Source organism: Guyanagaster necrorhizus (genome assembly GCF_019112545.1).
Source record: "Guyanagaster necrorhizus MCA 3950 unplaced genomic scaffold BT62scaffold_43, whole genome shotgun sequence".
NCBI classification, from domain to species: Eukaryota; Fungi; Basidiomycota; class Agaricomycetes; order Agaricales; family Physalacriaceae; genus Guyanagaster; species Guyanagaster necrorhizus.
Window position 1 is genome coordinate 277,348 of NW_025064922.1, and position 13,597 is coordinate 290,944.

A 13,597-nucleotide genomic window follows, 5' to 3' on the forward strand; every position below is an offset into this window, starting at 1 on the left:
ATTTGAGCTCACCCTGAGAGGTTGAAGTTCGATATAGATATAAATACAGTTTCTACGATCCCTGTCGTGCTAAGATAATGCATGCGAAAGATCCCAACATAAAGGCAAAACGTCGTCAAATTGATTACTGCCGTCGTTCTATCTTGAACATAGTCTCTACCAGCTTCAGTACGGCGTAAACAAGGAAGCGATACACAATAGTCGTAATCATGATGGCGCCGAGGTTCAGAGGGGCGTTGACGTCCTTCAGTTTAAAGATCTCGAGCACTTGTTCGCCTGTGCTGATTGTGCATGATCCGTCTACAAGCCTTTGATCATCCCCGCATGACAACGCGTAAGGCACCATGTTCCGAACAGAGTGACCAAGGGGAGAGAGCTTATTGAGCGCTTTCAGAAAGGCCGGCATGTCCAAACCTATAAAACCTAACATAATATGAACAATGAGCGTCGACTGACAGACATTAGTACGTTGGTGATGTTCAGAGCTAGTCCAGTGTCCCAGACCATCAAGGTATTCAGGACTATGCCGAGAGCTGCAGGATTACCTCGTGATGATGTACGAGGTGTATCGTCTGACCACGATAGCTTCCCATTTTCGACAGAGAGCTTGCATCTTTATTTCCGATATCGAATCAGGGATGTAGTAGAACGTTATGCCAACGAACAACCCCATAAGCACAGCCTCCACCCAAACTGAGGCCATGCCAAAAGGATCGTGGATGCTTGTTTTCAGTTCCCGAGAGATCAGGGTCTAAGAAAGTGATGTGCGTTTGTAGTACCTAATAGAGTACACTGTTAGCTATAGTGTAGACCTCACACAGCATAGTGATAAGCAGAAATGCGGTGAGGGTGCTCGACGGACTGTATTCAATATATATTGTCCATCCCGACATAAAGGGGTATCGAGCTCAGCCGGCGGGATACGACAGAGCTCCTGTTTGCTAATCTAAGACAGGGTGAGTATGACATGGTCAATGGGTGCCTTGACTACATCATGTTGGTTGACATGGCTGATTGCCAATTCGCCCTTGAGTGGGGGGAATCGGACAGCCAACACCAATTTCCGTGCTGCGATGAGCCTGCTGACATGACTCCGAGTGGTCTCCTCAGCTGCACCCATGCAGATGTTGATGGCACCAACATCAATCAGATAATCTGCAGGATTGCGGTGTAGTTCTAATGGGCGGACGAGTCGTTCAAAACATGGAACGGCCTCCGAGGCCACACCAGCGTAAAATGAATGACCTTGGGAGAGTAGTATCATTGATAATATAATATATGGGTGTTGTAGGTGGTATCCAACCTTAGCTTAGCTGGAAGAGCATGAGACTGTAATTGGATGTCTTTATTAACCTATCTCGAGGCCGTGCGTTTGACCCGCACAGGTTGGATCCCTTTGAGAACCTTCAACTTTGGTCGTTCTAATTTGGAGAATCGAGAGTTCTCTCTTTTCCTGAAGGAGGGAAGGGTTGTTCGTAAAACGTGAAGGGAGACTCTTTTACAGACCCTCCCAAGGGTGTTATTTAACATTTTGATACATTACTTTCCTATCATGTATAGATTCACAAGACTGGCTCACAGAATTGCAAACTCTTCTTTTGTTTTGATTTTTACATGTCTTCTTTGTGTCAGGAGCAAGTCATCAGCAATGGTTGGATACCTATCAGGGTACTTTGTAAATGAAATATATATGCAGCCGTATGAATTTTTATGCTTAACTAGCAGCTTGCCAGGTTCTGCAGTGAAGATGAGATGACAGGTTTAACAAAAGTGGATGGAAAATGTCACCAAAACTCCAGCCAACGAGTGGATCCCAACTTCGTAAATATGAGAGGAGATATTCTCTGGTGCGAATTCGATCTCCTGTTGGTACTTGTCCAAAAATCGTTTCAAGTCAGTGTTGACATGCTCGACAAGCGACTTTTCGAAATCGGTTACGCATGTCGCGGTCAGGTCAGGTCAAAGGTCAGCACTGTGTCTGCGTGCAAGTTTATTGTGTATCTCAGTGTTTGCAACATAAAAGTCTCCGATCAACGTAGATGATAATGCAGAGCGAGATGCGGGAGAGTTGCGATGTTTGACGTCGTAGAAAAATTCTGCCATGGCCAGGAATGAAGTTTTCTCAAAGACTGCGGGACGGCGGACAAGAACAAGCCTGGGGTCAAAAGTCGCGAGGCTACATAATTCTGTAAGACAGGATGTTTTGTCAATCCATACGACACCAGGAGACGACAAAATGTCCTGATATCCAGTGAGAGAGCATGACGGTAAGGTCTATGTCATCGGTCAGTATATCTGACATGGCGACGATACGTATACGTACAGATTGACTGCAATCAGTCCTAAAAACGCCTTGACTGATTTTGATGGGATTGGAGGTACAACAACTACCCTCGGAGTGTGATGGCGAGGGAGCTATGCAGAGGGTAAGGTAAGATACTTACTAAGAAGGGTATCTCGAGCTGAACCTTCGAACCCTGCACGATGAGTTAGAAGGATAACGCACGAACCCCCAATGGACGCACCGTCCGAGTCCTCGCATCGAAAAACCATGCCACAGTGGTACACCCCTCTGGACGCGATTCAGCCACCCTCTCGTCCATAGCAGCGCGCCCGCTACCTGCAGGAGGTGTTTCAGATCTTGCTACTGGTGAGTAGCCCGCTTCCCCAGTAAGAACCCACGCATGGTCGCTCGATGGCAGCTAACAAAAGCATTCATCGTTATGGGCGTCCTTGGCAGCTTCGAACAGATCATAAAACGTGCTTCCATGACAGAGGACACTGCATGGGGCCCATAAATCGCAAGGGAGGACGCATTCGACGTCGAGCGACATGGTGGTTGGCGTGTAAAACTGTTAAGGCATTTACTCGATCACATGATAACGTGTTCCTAGTTCTGACTTTGTATTAGACTCAAACTGAGTTTAGCTTGTGTTGGAAATCCTCGGTGTTGTGCAGGGTAGGCTCCAGGCTGGTAAGGCCAGATAGAATGAACTTGTTATTCCACAGCTCCTACAGAGCTTGTATTTATACTCCCCAGGCTTATATCTAGAATTTACTACAACTTTCTCTTTCTCTCGAGCTTGCTCATCAACTCTCAGCATGATGCCGGATTGCCCTTTCTAGAACTTTCTGGCAAAATCCCAACAGCTTGACTGTCCACAAGTCCAAGGCCTGAGTTAATTACAGAATAACATATACTATGTCTCTTTACAAACATAATCTACAGGCCAGTAGGAGAAGAAGGGATTTGAATTGTTAAATTCCCAAGAGGGATAAGGAAATGAGACACCACTGGATGGGATTCCTCGTCAAAGATATCTGACACTTTTTCATCTATTTTTACGTGCCGAGATGCTAATAGATGGGGAATAGCAAGCAGGCAGCACCATCGGTCCCAACACACGCATAATCGCAGAAACAGGGCTTGCAATGATACTGAGCGTCGTGGCTTTTCCTGGCAGCGAGATGTAAATCGGAGAAGGTATGACCATAGTACAGAGCTCTGAATATGTGGGACATATTACATGGTAGCATACAGCGGACTCGGACTGACATCACGCTAATGGTTAGCGGCAAACCGTTGGCGATGACCCCTGCTGTTCCAACTGAGTAAAAAGTACAAAAATGCTATCACTGTGAACACGGCGGAACGTGCCTGACAAAGCACTGCTCCACCGACAAACAAGGAGATAATGACGTTTATGTGGAAGCTCAGCTGTAAATAATAAATCCACAGTTCGCCGCAGTTTCAGTGAGCTGTGGGAGAATTCGGAGCTTGGCTTCCATTAATTCGAAACGCTTCCATAATGTACAATTATGGGAATACAATGTCAATAATATGAACCTAAACCGAGTGAAGTCCTATAGAATAAGTTATACATAAATATGCATGGCCATCGTTCAAATACTTACGTCGCTGTTCGTAAAGGATAGAAGTAAGAGTCCATGAAACGTTACAAAGCGGTTAGAGAATTCTTCCTCACCCGTAAAGGAGAAGTCGATACGTTAAATGTGTAATTAGCATCCGGCGACGGCGGCGACGACGTCTCCATTACTGTGTCCATCCGAGCTTGTGTCCTCTTCTCCCACCGTCTCCGTGTCCGCTCCAAGCGGGGGTAATACATGGACATAGACGTCGTCTCCTCCTCCTCATCCGACGATGTAGCGATAGACTTGATAGAATCTGCCCTCTCGATACGCGACACTCTGCTCCCATAGCGGTCTAGGTCTGCCCCTTTGGTCCGTTTTACCCGACCTTTCACCAAACTGGCTATGACTTTTGTCGACATCCTGTGCAATTCGTCCTTCTGTTCCTCCCCCCGCGCGCGTTTCAAGACGTGATCCGGAATCTGGGGCAGAGCGCGCAGACCTGAGCTAGATCGGAAAGCGAAGGGAATAGGTGGGACGGGCGGTGGTACTTCATACACTGATAGCATGGTGTGTCTGCGCGTTGAAGCGCTCGCTTGGGAGTACAGAGATTCGGATGAGACAGATGAAGAAGAAGACATGGGCGGTGACTCGATGGGCGTCTCCATCTTTGCAATCGGACGTGTAAGAAGGTATCGGGATGCTGGAATGGCAGGACTATCTTTTCCGGGAATAATGAGTTGAGGAAGACTTTTGGGACCGGGTACGGGGGGCGGTGTCGCTGGAGGAGACGTCTGTGGAGATGTATGCCTTGAACCGAACGAACTCTGCAGGTAAGGCGTCGATGACTCTTCCATCAACGATGAAGACAGGATCTGCTCTCCGAATTTATCACTGAATGTAGGTGTGGGGAGTCGGTCGAATTCGATATGATATGCTTCCTCTGGCGCGGCGTTGGGGTAATGGATGCCAGAAGGTACCCAGGTGTGGCTGGAGTCGACTTTTGTGTGAAAAGGTTCAGGCGACAGCAAGGGACGCGAGTCCACGGCCTTGGTCTCAGATCGAGACGGAGGCTCAGGCTCAAGCAGTCGGCCAATGTCTGACACGCGACTGAGCTTTGGATTGTAGACAACGTTGGGAGAGGAGGGTGGAGGGTTACGACGACGACGACGGTACCGCTTGAAGAACCACGCCACAAAGGCTATGAACAGCAGAAGCACCACAGCACCCAATACGACCCCAACGACAACCTGAGCACTCGTCCCCGAATTTGATGAACTTGAAGTTGCGCTTGAGTCGCGCTTCATGAGAGGGACTGAAGGCATGGCGGAGATGGAAGTGGAGGGAAGGAGCGAAATGTAAAATATGGAACTTGGCAAGTCGCGAATAAATATGCTGCGGGAGAAGGAGTGAACACATAAGACACTGCCATCCATCCGTCAAAACCCCGTGCCTGCACAGCTTTTGGAAGGAGTTGCCCATATTTGTCCCGGTGAAGCGGTACGAGATCGCCGGTGTTTTTGGTAATACTGGACAACAGCGCAGGTTGTGGGTTCGTTACGACTCCCCACGTTTGACCATAACTGAAGGCAATCGAAACTTTCAGTGCTGAATATTTGAATCCAGGCCCGGGGTCGTGACGGACTGAGAAAATGATAGCGTCGAGAACCGTGTAGTGATTAACAGGACATTGAAGCCTTGTTTCAACGCGCTGCGTTTGATATGCTCGGCCGCGCATACAGGACACACGATACAAATTCAGAAGAATATCAGCTCGCGCGGAACTATTTCCGAACGTGTATCGTCATCATCGTAATCGACCAGGACACGAGGCCTGCGGCGGTGGGGCATTAGGGCAGTATTCCACCCTTGAATAAAGTAGCACACACCGAGTGCAAGATCGTACTGCATCGCAATTATCGCATAACGGATGCCGAGGTGGGACTGATACGGTTTCCTATATTCACTCTAGCACCATTTCAGCTCCACGACTCGATACGAAAAACCGAAATCGGTGATGCTTCCTTTGAATTAGGTTTGTCCAAGGATGCTATTTCCGTTTTCCAATTCAGGTTACCCCGAGGCCAAGTGCATGATCGTCGTTGTTAGGCTCTGTACTCGTACCACTTGTTTCGAGATGTCCCTTTCCACGAGGTCTGTGCCTAGGTGTTTCGTCGTTATCAGGTAAAAACTCTTGATAAAGAGTGAGAACCAATACCTCAAACGGTACGTAAAAAACGAGGGAAACATTGATGTCGGACTAGGCTGTGCGGTCAAATTTGTGCATGTTGGTCAAGAGCCACACGAAGAGAGGGAAATATATACCAACTCACTTTAAAATAAAAGGTGCTAAAGTTCCTTTCATCTGGATGCGATGCCTCTGAAGCATTCTTACCATCTCTTTTCCTCCATATAATAAGTCATGGCAACTAGGCCGGCAGCATCAGTCAGTTGAAATGGTATCTGCTACCAAATTAGTTGCCGACTACTCAGCTTATCTCGCGCAAGTCGCTGATACTATGTACAAATTTAACTGCAGTTTTGAACACCAAAACAGCTCCGAAATGACTTTGGCGCAGTCATCTGTAGGCAAAACCAGCATCCCCCTTGCCATCAACGAACAATGCCTCTATGTTTCTTGCAGTACAGCTAGAATAGAAGGTTAAGCCGCGGGAAAGCGGATGATGTAGAAGCCACTTACCATTGAGATAAGGCATCTTGGTAAGTCACCTAATTGAGCAGGCTCGTCCTCAAGGATTTCGTCAACTTGAGGTGAGCGCTTGTTTATAGCTCATTTGGGATCAGATATTCTTCTATAGGTGCCATGCAATATGTCCAACCTTGGCTCGCTGGAATAGTGTAAGAATGTAATGGGATGACCTAATCAATGTATCTCGAGGCCGTGCGTTCGACCCGTACACGTCGGATGTATTTGAGGTTCTTCAATTTTGTTCGTTCTTCTAACTTCAGAGTCGAGAGTTCCCTCCTTCAGGGAAGGGTTGTTCGTAAAACGTGAAGGGAGACTCTTTTACAGACCCTCCCAAGGGTGTTATTTAACATTTTGATACATTACTTTCCTATCATGTATAGATTCACAAGACTGGCTCACAGAATTGCAAACACTTCCTTTGTTTTGATTTCTACATGTCTTCTTTGTGTCAGGAGCAAGTCATCAGCAAATGTTGGATACCTATCAGTGTTACCTCGATGAAAATCCCTCCGGCGAACGCCTAGGTTTCATGTGCTACCCTATTTTAGGGCTCCATATGATGCCTCCAGGGTCTGTAATTTACTTTTTTTACAGACCATCCTTGAAACCTCATGGAGTTAGAATTGAACTGCTTTGCAGCTTCCACTTCACAATATCTCCTCCCCTTCCAGAGGTCTTTCTGACAAACATCAAAAACATATACAGTCAATAGCATCCATGATACAATAGTAGTGATCAGAGTCGCGATTTTCTGGTCAATTTTGATCCCTGATTTTTGGCCAAGATCGACAGATGAAAAACACTTCTTGGAGGTGTTTCGCGAATCCTCATGATGTTTGATGTCGATCCTCTTAGACGATTTTTACTCAATTCTCCACAAAATTGAGAGGATGACATAAGAAATCCTGTCTAGAAACCATCAAAAATCCCTCACCGGTTGTGACGGTCAAAAGTGCATCATTTTTCCAGGTCGATTAAAAGAAAAAAAACAGGTATAGAAGCGATGTAAAAGTCCCGCTTCCCCTGTAAGAACCCACACACGCATGATCGCTCAATGGCAGCTGACAAAAGCACTCATTGTCATGGACGTCCTTGGCAGCTTCGAACAGATCATAAAACGTGCTTCCACATAGAGGATCCTGCGGTGACGGAAGAAAAGGGAAACGCACCCATTACCAAGGCCGATGATGACGCGGGAAACAAGGATCATAATGATATTCAATGATGCGGTTTGAATGATGGCTCCGATAGACATGACGACGACTCCAACGATAAGTATCTTCCTTCGTCTGAATTTCTCGCCGAAAGCGAACGAGATCATAGCGCCAACGAAACTGCAAAAGGCGAGACATCAAAGTTCGTATAGGACTGATCAGGCGACCAACATACCATTCAATATTGTACAGAGAGACAATGGTGTCTGAACCTGAGAGTTAAGGTATTATCCCACCACTCCCAAAAAGTCCTCCGTGACTATGATTCCATCATATAACCCAAAACTGACAGATATGGAAAACGTCTCAAATTACTTTCCACCGACCCGCGTGCTGCCTCTTGGACCTACGTATATTCCTCCAGCGATGCAAAACCTGCATCTATGCAGTAATGGGCGACCACTCCGAGCGGAAAACCGTGGGCGGGCGTGTGGCCATTGTCGGCACTGGAAGTCGTGCAGCGATGTTCGTCCGGGGTATCGCTGAGCGTCCTGCCAGTGCTGTGGTTGCTATCCTTGAGCCCAACTCTATTCGCGCAGCGTATTATAACGACCCCCTGAAGTCTTTGGGCTCCCCGACTATTCCTGTATATAAACCGGAACAGTTCAAAGTCATGCTCAAGGAGGAAAGAGTGGATACCATCGTTGTCATTTGTATAGACGCCTTACACCAGCTATATATCATTCCAGCGCTGGAGGCTGGAGGTGAGTACGGTAATCTATATGGTTTGAGGCTTTTCTAATCTGCCTATTACAGTTCGGGTACTTACCGAGAAGCCTATGACCACCGATGCCGACAAGTGCCGCGCCATCCTGGAAACTGTGCAAAGAACCGATCGTCATCTGACCGTTGCCTTCAATTACCGGTCAGCTGTTTCTTTTTCAACACAGAGAGAGATAATTGGCTGATCTAGTCTCAAGTCATTTCAATCCACTTTGAGTGGCTCCTCGACACTGTGCATGGCGCGGACTATTTCCGTCGCAGGCATCGACAGAAGGGTAATTCTGGCGGTCTGATGGTGCACAAATCTGGCCATCACTTCGATCTCGTGAACTGGTGGATTGATTCAGAACCGGAAACTGTCGTTGGTATGGGTAAGACCGCGTTCTATGGTAAGGATGCAGGAACGAGAAATTGCTGGGCTAAAGACTGCGAGCTCGTGGTAACGACGAAGCTAGGAAAGATCATTTCGCCATGCATATGGAGATGGACAACACTGCGCAGAAGCTTTATGCGGAAGCTGAGAGTGAGGACGGTTATCATCGTGATATGAAGGTGGGTGTGCCTTTCACTGGCCGGTACTCGTTCTGACATTCCCTCTCATTGACAGGTCTTCGGGCCTGACATAGCTATCGAGGACGACATGAGCGTCATGGTGCGCTACGAGTCCGGTGCCGCCCTGACATACTACTTGGTACCTCTTATTCTTGATTGCTGTCGTAGCCACTGACCGGCCTCTAGACCACCTATTCCCCATGGGAAGGATATCGTGTAATGTTCAACGGTTCTGAGGGTCGCCTCGAACTCGATGTCGTCGGATTCACTTAACGTTTCTACACATGGAAACCAAAATGTCGCTATCCTGATTGTAGTTTTATATGTACAGTAGGCTTGTTATGTATGTTTTCTCAGGCTCAGTTTCTGCTAGTTTGGAAATGCAAAACAATTTTTGAAGGTCTTTCGTCGAGCATTTGCGTTAATCACAAGTTCGTGGCATCTTAACTTCATCCTTCGCTTTTTCTTGTTGCTTGAAAGTCGCTCCTGGTACAGGAATACATATGATCCTTGCAACGATTTTTTGTGGCAATATCACCATGACCAGAATATGGCCCGAGAGCTGCCTTTTTTTATTAATGAAAAAACGTCTAGTCTTAACCGAGTCTAAGCTACTGCTTGTTAGTTCCATCGAGCCAGAAGTTTGTCTTTAGGTAGTAAGATGTCTGGGAACTCCTGAACCGTGAGTACGTGCCATGTGCTGCACCAAGCCTTGTCTGCACTACCAATTCTCTCCCTCTCTCGTTTTACGTTTGGTGTCTTTTTAACCTGAAAGAATCCCTGACACACTATGGCTAGCAGTGATGTCGACAGTTGCTGCGGTCTCCCTGACTGTGGTGTCCGCAGGAGTGAAGACTCTTGCCGCCACAGTGACTCTCGTGCGGCGGCCCCGACCCCGAGTATAGAAGAAACCGATCAGCCATGCTCCTGTTGTTCCGGTGGCGACAGTCTTGAAATTGATGATAGCCGGCAGTCCAAAGCAGAGTCGATTGCGCTGCAAACGCGGTCGAGTCGAAGCAACAAGTTTTCATTCGTGAGGTTCGATAGATGTGAAGTGTGCTACTAATATTAGCGATGTATACCAGAGTGGACATGAATCTTGTGAATTTTGATCAATCAAATGTCAAACTCTCGGATGTCTCACACCGGTATTTATAAAGAGAGGGACCTCAAAGCGCCTGCCCAGAACTTTGTCCATGACCACCATGACCACCTTACAACCTACCCTGCAATGTGCAGTTTTGACACCTAGATTACTGCCGGAACTCATGGATGAAATAGTTGATGCCCTTTCCGATGATGTTCACTCTCTCACAGCTTGCGCATTATCCTCTCGCCAACTTGTCCACCGCAGCCGCTATCACCTATTCCGCACCATACACTTCGATTTCATCCCACATCGGTCATTCAATCGCTGCGAAAATTTCTTGGAGAAGTGCCAATATGTGGCGCCACTTGTAAGGAGTCTTACCTTGAGCGAAAATGCCCTCCGGGCCTCTGAACCGCAGCTGCCTATCATCTTTGCAATGATGAAGAACTTGACATCCTTGCATCTTGTCAAGGTGGACCTAGTTGGCATTAATATCATCTGGCCTGAGGTTGAGGAATTGGAGATGAAGCATTGTTATGTGACAAACCTTGGCACCTTCCTCAGCGGGTTCCACAAATTAAACAAGCTAGCGCTATGCGACATATACATTTATGAAGAGACATCCCCATCATCTGAAGTTTCTCTTGAGCTTGAAGAATTAGTGATTACCCCAGCCAACACCCAATCGGACATGAATACCATCATGTGCCTCCTCCCACTCCTCTCCATGCCACCTTGTATTCGACGGCTCACCTACCCAATTTACCATCCAGAGCAGAACATCCCACAATACAATGTGATTCCTTATACACACCTGGATGAGTTATTTCTAGTGGGAGCCTCCGAGCCAAAGATACCCGTTCCGGATATCCAAAACGTTACCAGGCTTCGTTTGCTTGTGATCACCCCCTGGCACTGGGATGTGGCAGATGGATGCAAAAACTACGACGAGCTAACAGATTGGCTCATACACCTGCTACATAAAGCCCAAGGGGGGTGCTTAAAGGAGGTCCAATTGGAGTATGGCCTGATTGGCATATCTGGGAGTCAGAACAAGTGGGCAGAGCTCGATGCAGTTCTGTCGAAGATGGAATTGAGCAAGGTTGAGCTCGTGTTCAGCGCAACCGCAGAAGAGTGGGACAGAGAAGGAGAAGAGAAAGCCGAGTGGAAGCCAGAAGGATTGACGTTCAAATCTGCTGCGTTCTTTGAACAAGTTAAAAGGCACGGGTTGTTGACAGTCTCCAGAAGATACTTAAGTTAAGTTTGTATGTTTGCTACTATCTAGACGCTGCTATTGCGTTTTGGACATTGAATCAGCTGCATATAGGATACAAATAATACAACTTGTGTTTTTCATTATCATAAATCAGAACATATATATCAGTGAATATGCTGAAAGGTTACGAGTCACAGCTGCAGGTTTCAACCGCCTTTCATGATCTAGGATCGCAACAAGACTAAACCAACAGCGAAGACCTAGCAGTCCTCGTCTTCGATTCGACGAAAACACATCACCATTTGAAGGCGCCGAAATTTGTGTTTGCTGCAACCTGTGGCACTTTTCACTTGTGATCCTTGTCTGAGAAGATCCAGACTTTTAGCATTGCGCGAACAAGTGAAGAGGGTCTGAGTAGAGGACAGACCTTTAATCATTCATGCGCGTGCCGTTTGCGACCTAGAAATTGCACTCCAGGCGAATGCAGGTGACCGTATTGAGAGTCCTTGTCATTCAGGCTGATTAGAAAATACTCACCGCATGATGGGGCTCTTCATTCTCGTTCATCGAGCTCGGGACAGTGGTTACGTTCTTGTGCGGCCGCAAAACCTTGCACCTCGAGTAGAAGGGACGTGAAAATATTAACTGAAACCAGCCGTCACGATTCTTACGAGGGACAGGGGGGCCGCACAGATGCACTGTCGCCCTATGAGCATTGATATTTCTCATCGGAGCCATTGTTTCGATCTCTCACGCATACAAGCAAACCCCGTATCTTTGTGGTGCGGGGGCATGAATATATATGCTGCTCTGCTAGTCCATGTGGTCTCAACGTACGTTCGTTTTCACAGTGCCTGTGTAGTTCTTCATTTCTGCAGGGCCGGCGGTCTTGTCTTGTGGTTAATGTATTGGCGTTTCCTTATTCGACACCAAGTCTCATGCCATGGTCTTCGTGATCATGTCGCCGGCACCAACCGTCCGAATGCAATATAAAATATTTGAATTTCCCTGGAAGGCCCTGTGGTTCTGGTGAGGTATAAGCAGTCATCAATAATGGAGGGAAGAAAAGAAGGTTGGGCGAAAGAAAGGCAGTCAAAGGTGACAGACAACGGGTGAGAGAGAGAGGATGGGATTATCACATGGAGGAATGCGTACACACCTGATATGCATGCAATTTTCTGCCGATGCGACCAAGTCCCCATGCAAGCAAAGAACCGACCATTCCGATTCCTCTGGACAGTCTCATCGTTTGCTTGTGTCGGCGCTACCACTGAAAATTGGATGAGAGGATTTCGCGAGGTGGAATATTCCAGCGTACCATTTGCGTTATCGTCATGAAACAAAGCGCTAATAAAGACCTAAGTCATTGTTTCGAAGATATGGAGTTATTGACATACCAACTGTAGCTTCGAATATTCCCAGGAAAAATCTGCCCGCGAGAAGGCCCTTGAAATCATGGGCCGCCGCAGTACATGCGACCTATTCCCCGCGTGAGTCCGAAGGCGGTCCAATTTCCCTTTAAGAAACACACGTACCACCGCTCCCCACATGAAAACGTTAACAAAAACTGTGATATAATACGCATAAGATTATGTCCAGAATCAATTCAAACACTACCTACGATATTTGGCAATCGGCAGTTTGACCAAGAAGTACGAGGAGGCGGGTTGCCATATCAGCTGTGCTAAGTACACAATGCTGCTGAGCCAGCTATATATCAGGTTCCAACCAGTCCTACGCAGTTTAAGGTAAGCTAAACGAGTCTTATGAGAATGTATGTCACGAACCTGTTTCAGGGACTATTCCAAATACAGAGGTGTAAGAAAGCGAGGATCAAAGTGGAAGTCAGTACGAGGGAGTCATGGGGTAAAAACCCGCTTGCTTGCCCAGCTGCTGAAAAAAAGTACACGAGAAGGATAACAGGCATGAGCCACATGTCTATCTTTCGAAGTACTCGTTTATTCTCCTGATCGTATCCTGAAAGAAATCGCTTTAAGTGAAAAACGCGTGGAACAACCGAACACGCCCGTACCCACATTGACCCAGGCGTTGAGCGTCATTCCTGTCAAGCGAAAGTGAGGCTTCTTGTCCGAGATGATTTTCGACATGGCGAGTTGAACAACCGACGAGCTCAAAAAAAAAACATGAAAGAAGCCAGAGAGGGCATAGAATGCCACGTCCAACTTGAACTTTTATACCCTCCATAGCTGTCATGCTGAAAT

The 13,597-nt window shown here is 47.1% G+C and overlaps 8 protein-coding genes and 1 non-coding gene across 9 annotated transcripts; 5 read left to right on the forward strand and 4 right to left on the reverse strand.

Moving 5' to 3' along the window:
• Nucleotides 1-114: 114 nt before the first annotated feature.
• On the reverse strand, nt 115-500 carry BT62DRAFT_937572 (uncharacterized protein). Its single transcript, XM_043187351.1, has one exon. The coding sequence runs from the start codon at nt 404-406 to the stop codon at nt 125-127; it is 282 nt and encodes a 93-aa protein (XP_043034468.1). The 5' UTR covers nt 407-500; the 3' UTR covers nt 115-124.
• A 798-nt stretch (nt 501-1,298) lies between these two features.
• Nucleotides 1,299-1,391, forward strand: BT62DRAFT_t172. Its single transcript has one exon. It is a non-coding gene; the product is annotated as a tRNA-Tyr (tRNA).
• A 311-nt stretch (nt 1,392-1,702) lies between these two features.
• On the reverse strand, nt 1,703-2,834 carry BT62DRAFT_1080478 (uncharacterized protein; the record flags this gene model as incomplete). The annotated part of the gene is made up of 6 exons (XM_043179588.1): nt 1,703-1,736; nt 1,789-2,274; nt 2,324-2,342; nt 2,392-2,477; nt 2,526-2,620; nt 2,708-2,834. The coding sequence occupies 5 exons, from the start codon at nt 2,832-2,834 to the stop codon at nt 1,960-1,962; spliced, it is 642 nt and encodes a 213-aa protein (XP_043034469.1). The 3' UTR covers nt 1,703-1,736; nt 1,789-1,959.
• Nucleotides 2,835-3,956: 1,122 nt separating this feature from the next.
• Nucleotides 3,957-7,835, reverse strand: BT62DRAFT_1012188 (uncharacterized protein; the record flags this gene model as incomplete). Its single annotated transcript, XM_043177899.1, has 10 exons — nt 3,957-5,241; nt 5,295-5,453; nt 5,516-5,595; nt 5,667-5,704; nt 5,760-5,838; nt 5,948-6,130; nt 6,572-6,649; nt 6,711-6,719; nt 6,790-6,856; nt 7,750-7,835. 10 exons carry the CDS (start codon nt 7,833-7,835, stop codon nt 3,957-3,959), a joined length of 2,064 nt encoding a protein of 687 aa, XP_043034470.1.
• Nucleotides 7,836-8,185: 350 nt separating this feature from the next.
• BT62DRAFT_1012189 (NAD(P)-binding protein) lies at nt 8,186-9,342 on the forward strand (the record flags this gene model as incomplete). The annotated part of the gene is made up of 6 exons (XM_043177900.1): nt 8,186-8,498; nt 8,551-8,659; nt 8,779-8,906; nt 8,951-9,069; nt 9,125-9,208; nt 9,256-9,342. The coding sequence occupies 6 exons, from the start codon at nt 8,186-8,188 to the stop codon at nt 9,340-9,342; spliced, it is 840 nt and encodes a 279-aa protein (XP_043034471.1).
• A 442-nt stretch (nt 9,343-9,784) lies between these two features.
• On the forward strand, nt 9,785-10,186 carry BT62DRAFT_937579 (uncharacterized protein; the record flags this gene model as incomplete). The annotated part of the gene is made up of 1 exon (XM_043187352.1): nt 9,785-10,186. A coding segment is annotated over exon 1 (257 nt), but the record flags the coding sequence as incomplete, so codon positions are not given.
• A 65-nt stretch (nt 10,187-10,251) lies between these two features.
• BT62DRAFT_937580 (uncharacterized protein) lies at nt 10,252-11,211 on the forward strand. Its single transcript, XM_043187353.1, has 2 exons — nt 10,252-10,657; nt 10,707-11,211. Exons 1-2 carry the CDS (start codon nt 10,275-10,277, stop codon nt 10,738-10,740), a joined length of 417 nt encoding a protein of 138 aa, XP_043034473.1. The 5' UTR covers nt 10,252-10,274; the 3' UTR covers nt 10,741-11,211.
• Nucleotides 10,851-11,480, forward strand: BT62DRAFT_937585 (uncharacterized protein; the record flags this gene model as incomplete). Its single annotated transcript, XM_043187354.1, has 1 exon — nt 10,851-11,480. One exon carries the CDS (start codon nt 10,851-10,853, stop codon nt 11,418-11,420), a length of 570 nt encoding a protein of 189 aa, XP_043034474.1. The 3' UTR covers nt 11,421-11,480.
• A 324-nt stretch (nt 11,481-11,804) lies between these two features.
• Nucleotides 11,805-13,483, reverse strand: BT62DRAFT_1012191 (uncharacterized protein; the record flags this gene model as incomplete). Its single annotated transcript, XM_043177901.1, has 12 exons — nt 11,805-11,834; nt 11,913-11,991; nt 12,047-12,081; nt 12,136-12,150; nt 12,213-12,263; nt 12,535-12,639; nt 12,694-12,722; nt 12,773-12,854; nt 12,911-12,942; nt 12,997-13,174; nt 13,228-13,352; nt 13,408-13,483. 12 exons carry the CDS (start codon nt 13,481-13,483, stop codon nt 11,805-11,807), a joined length of 837 nt encoding a protein of 278 aa, XP_043034475.1.
• Nucleotides 13,484-13,597: the final 114 nt, after the last annotated feature.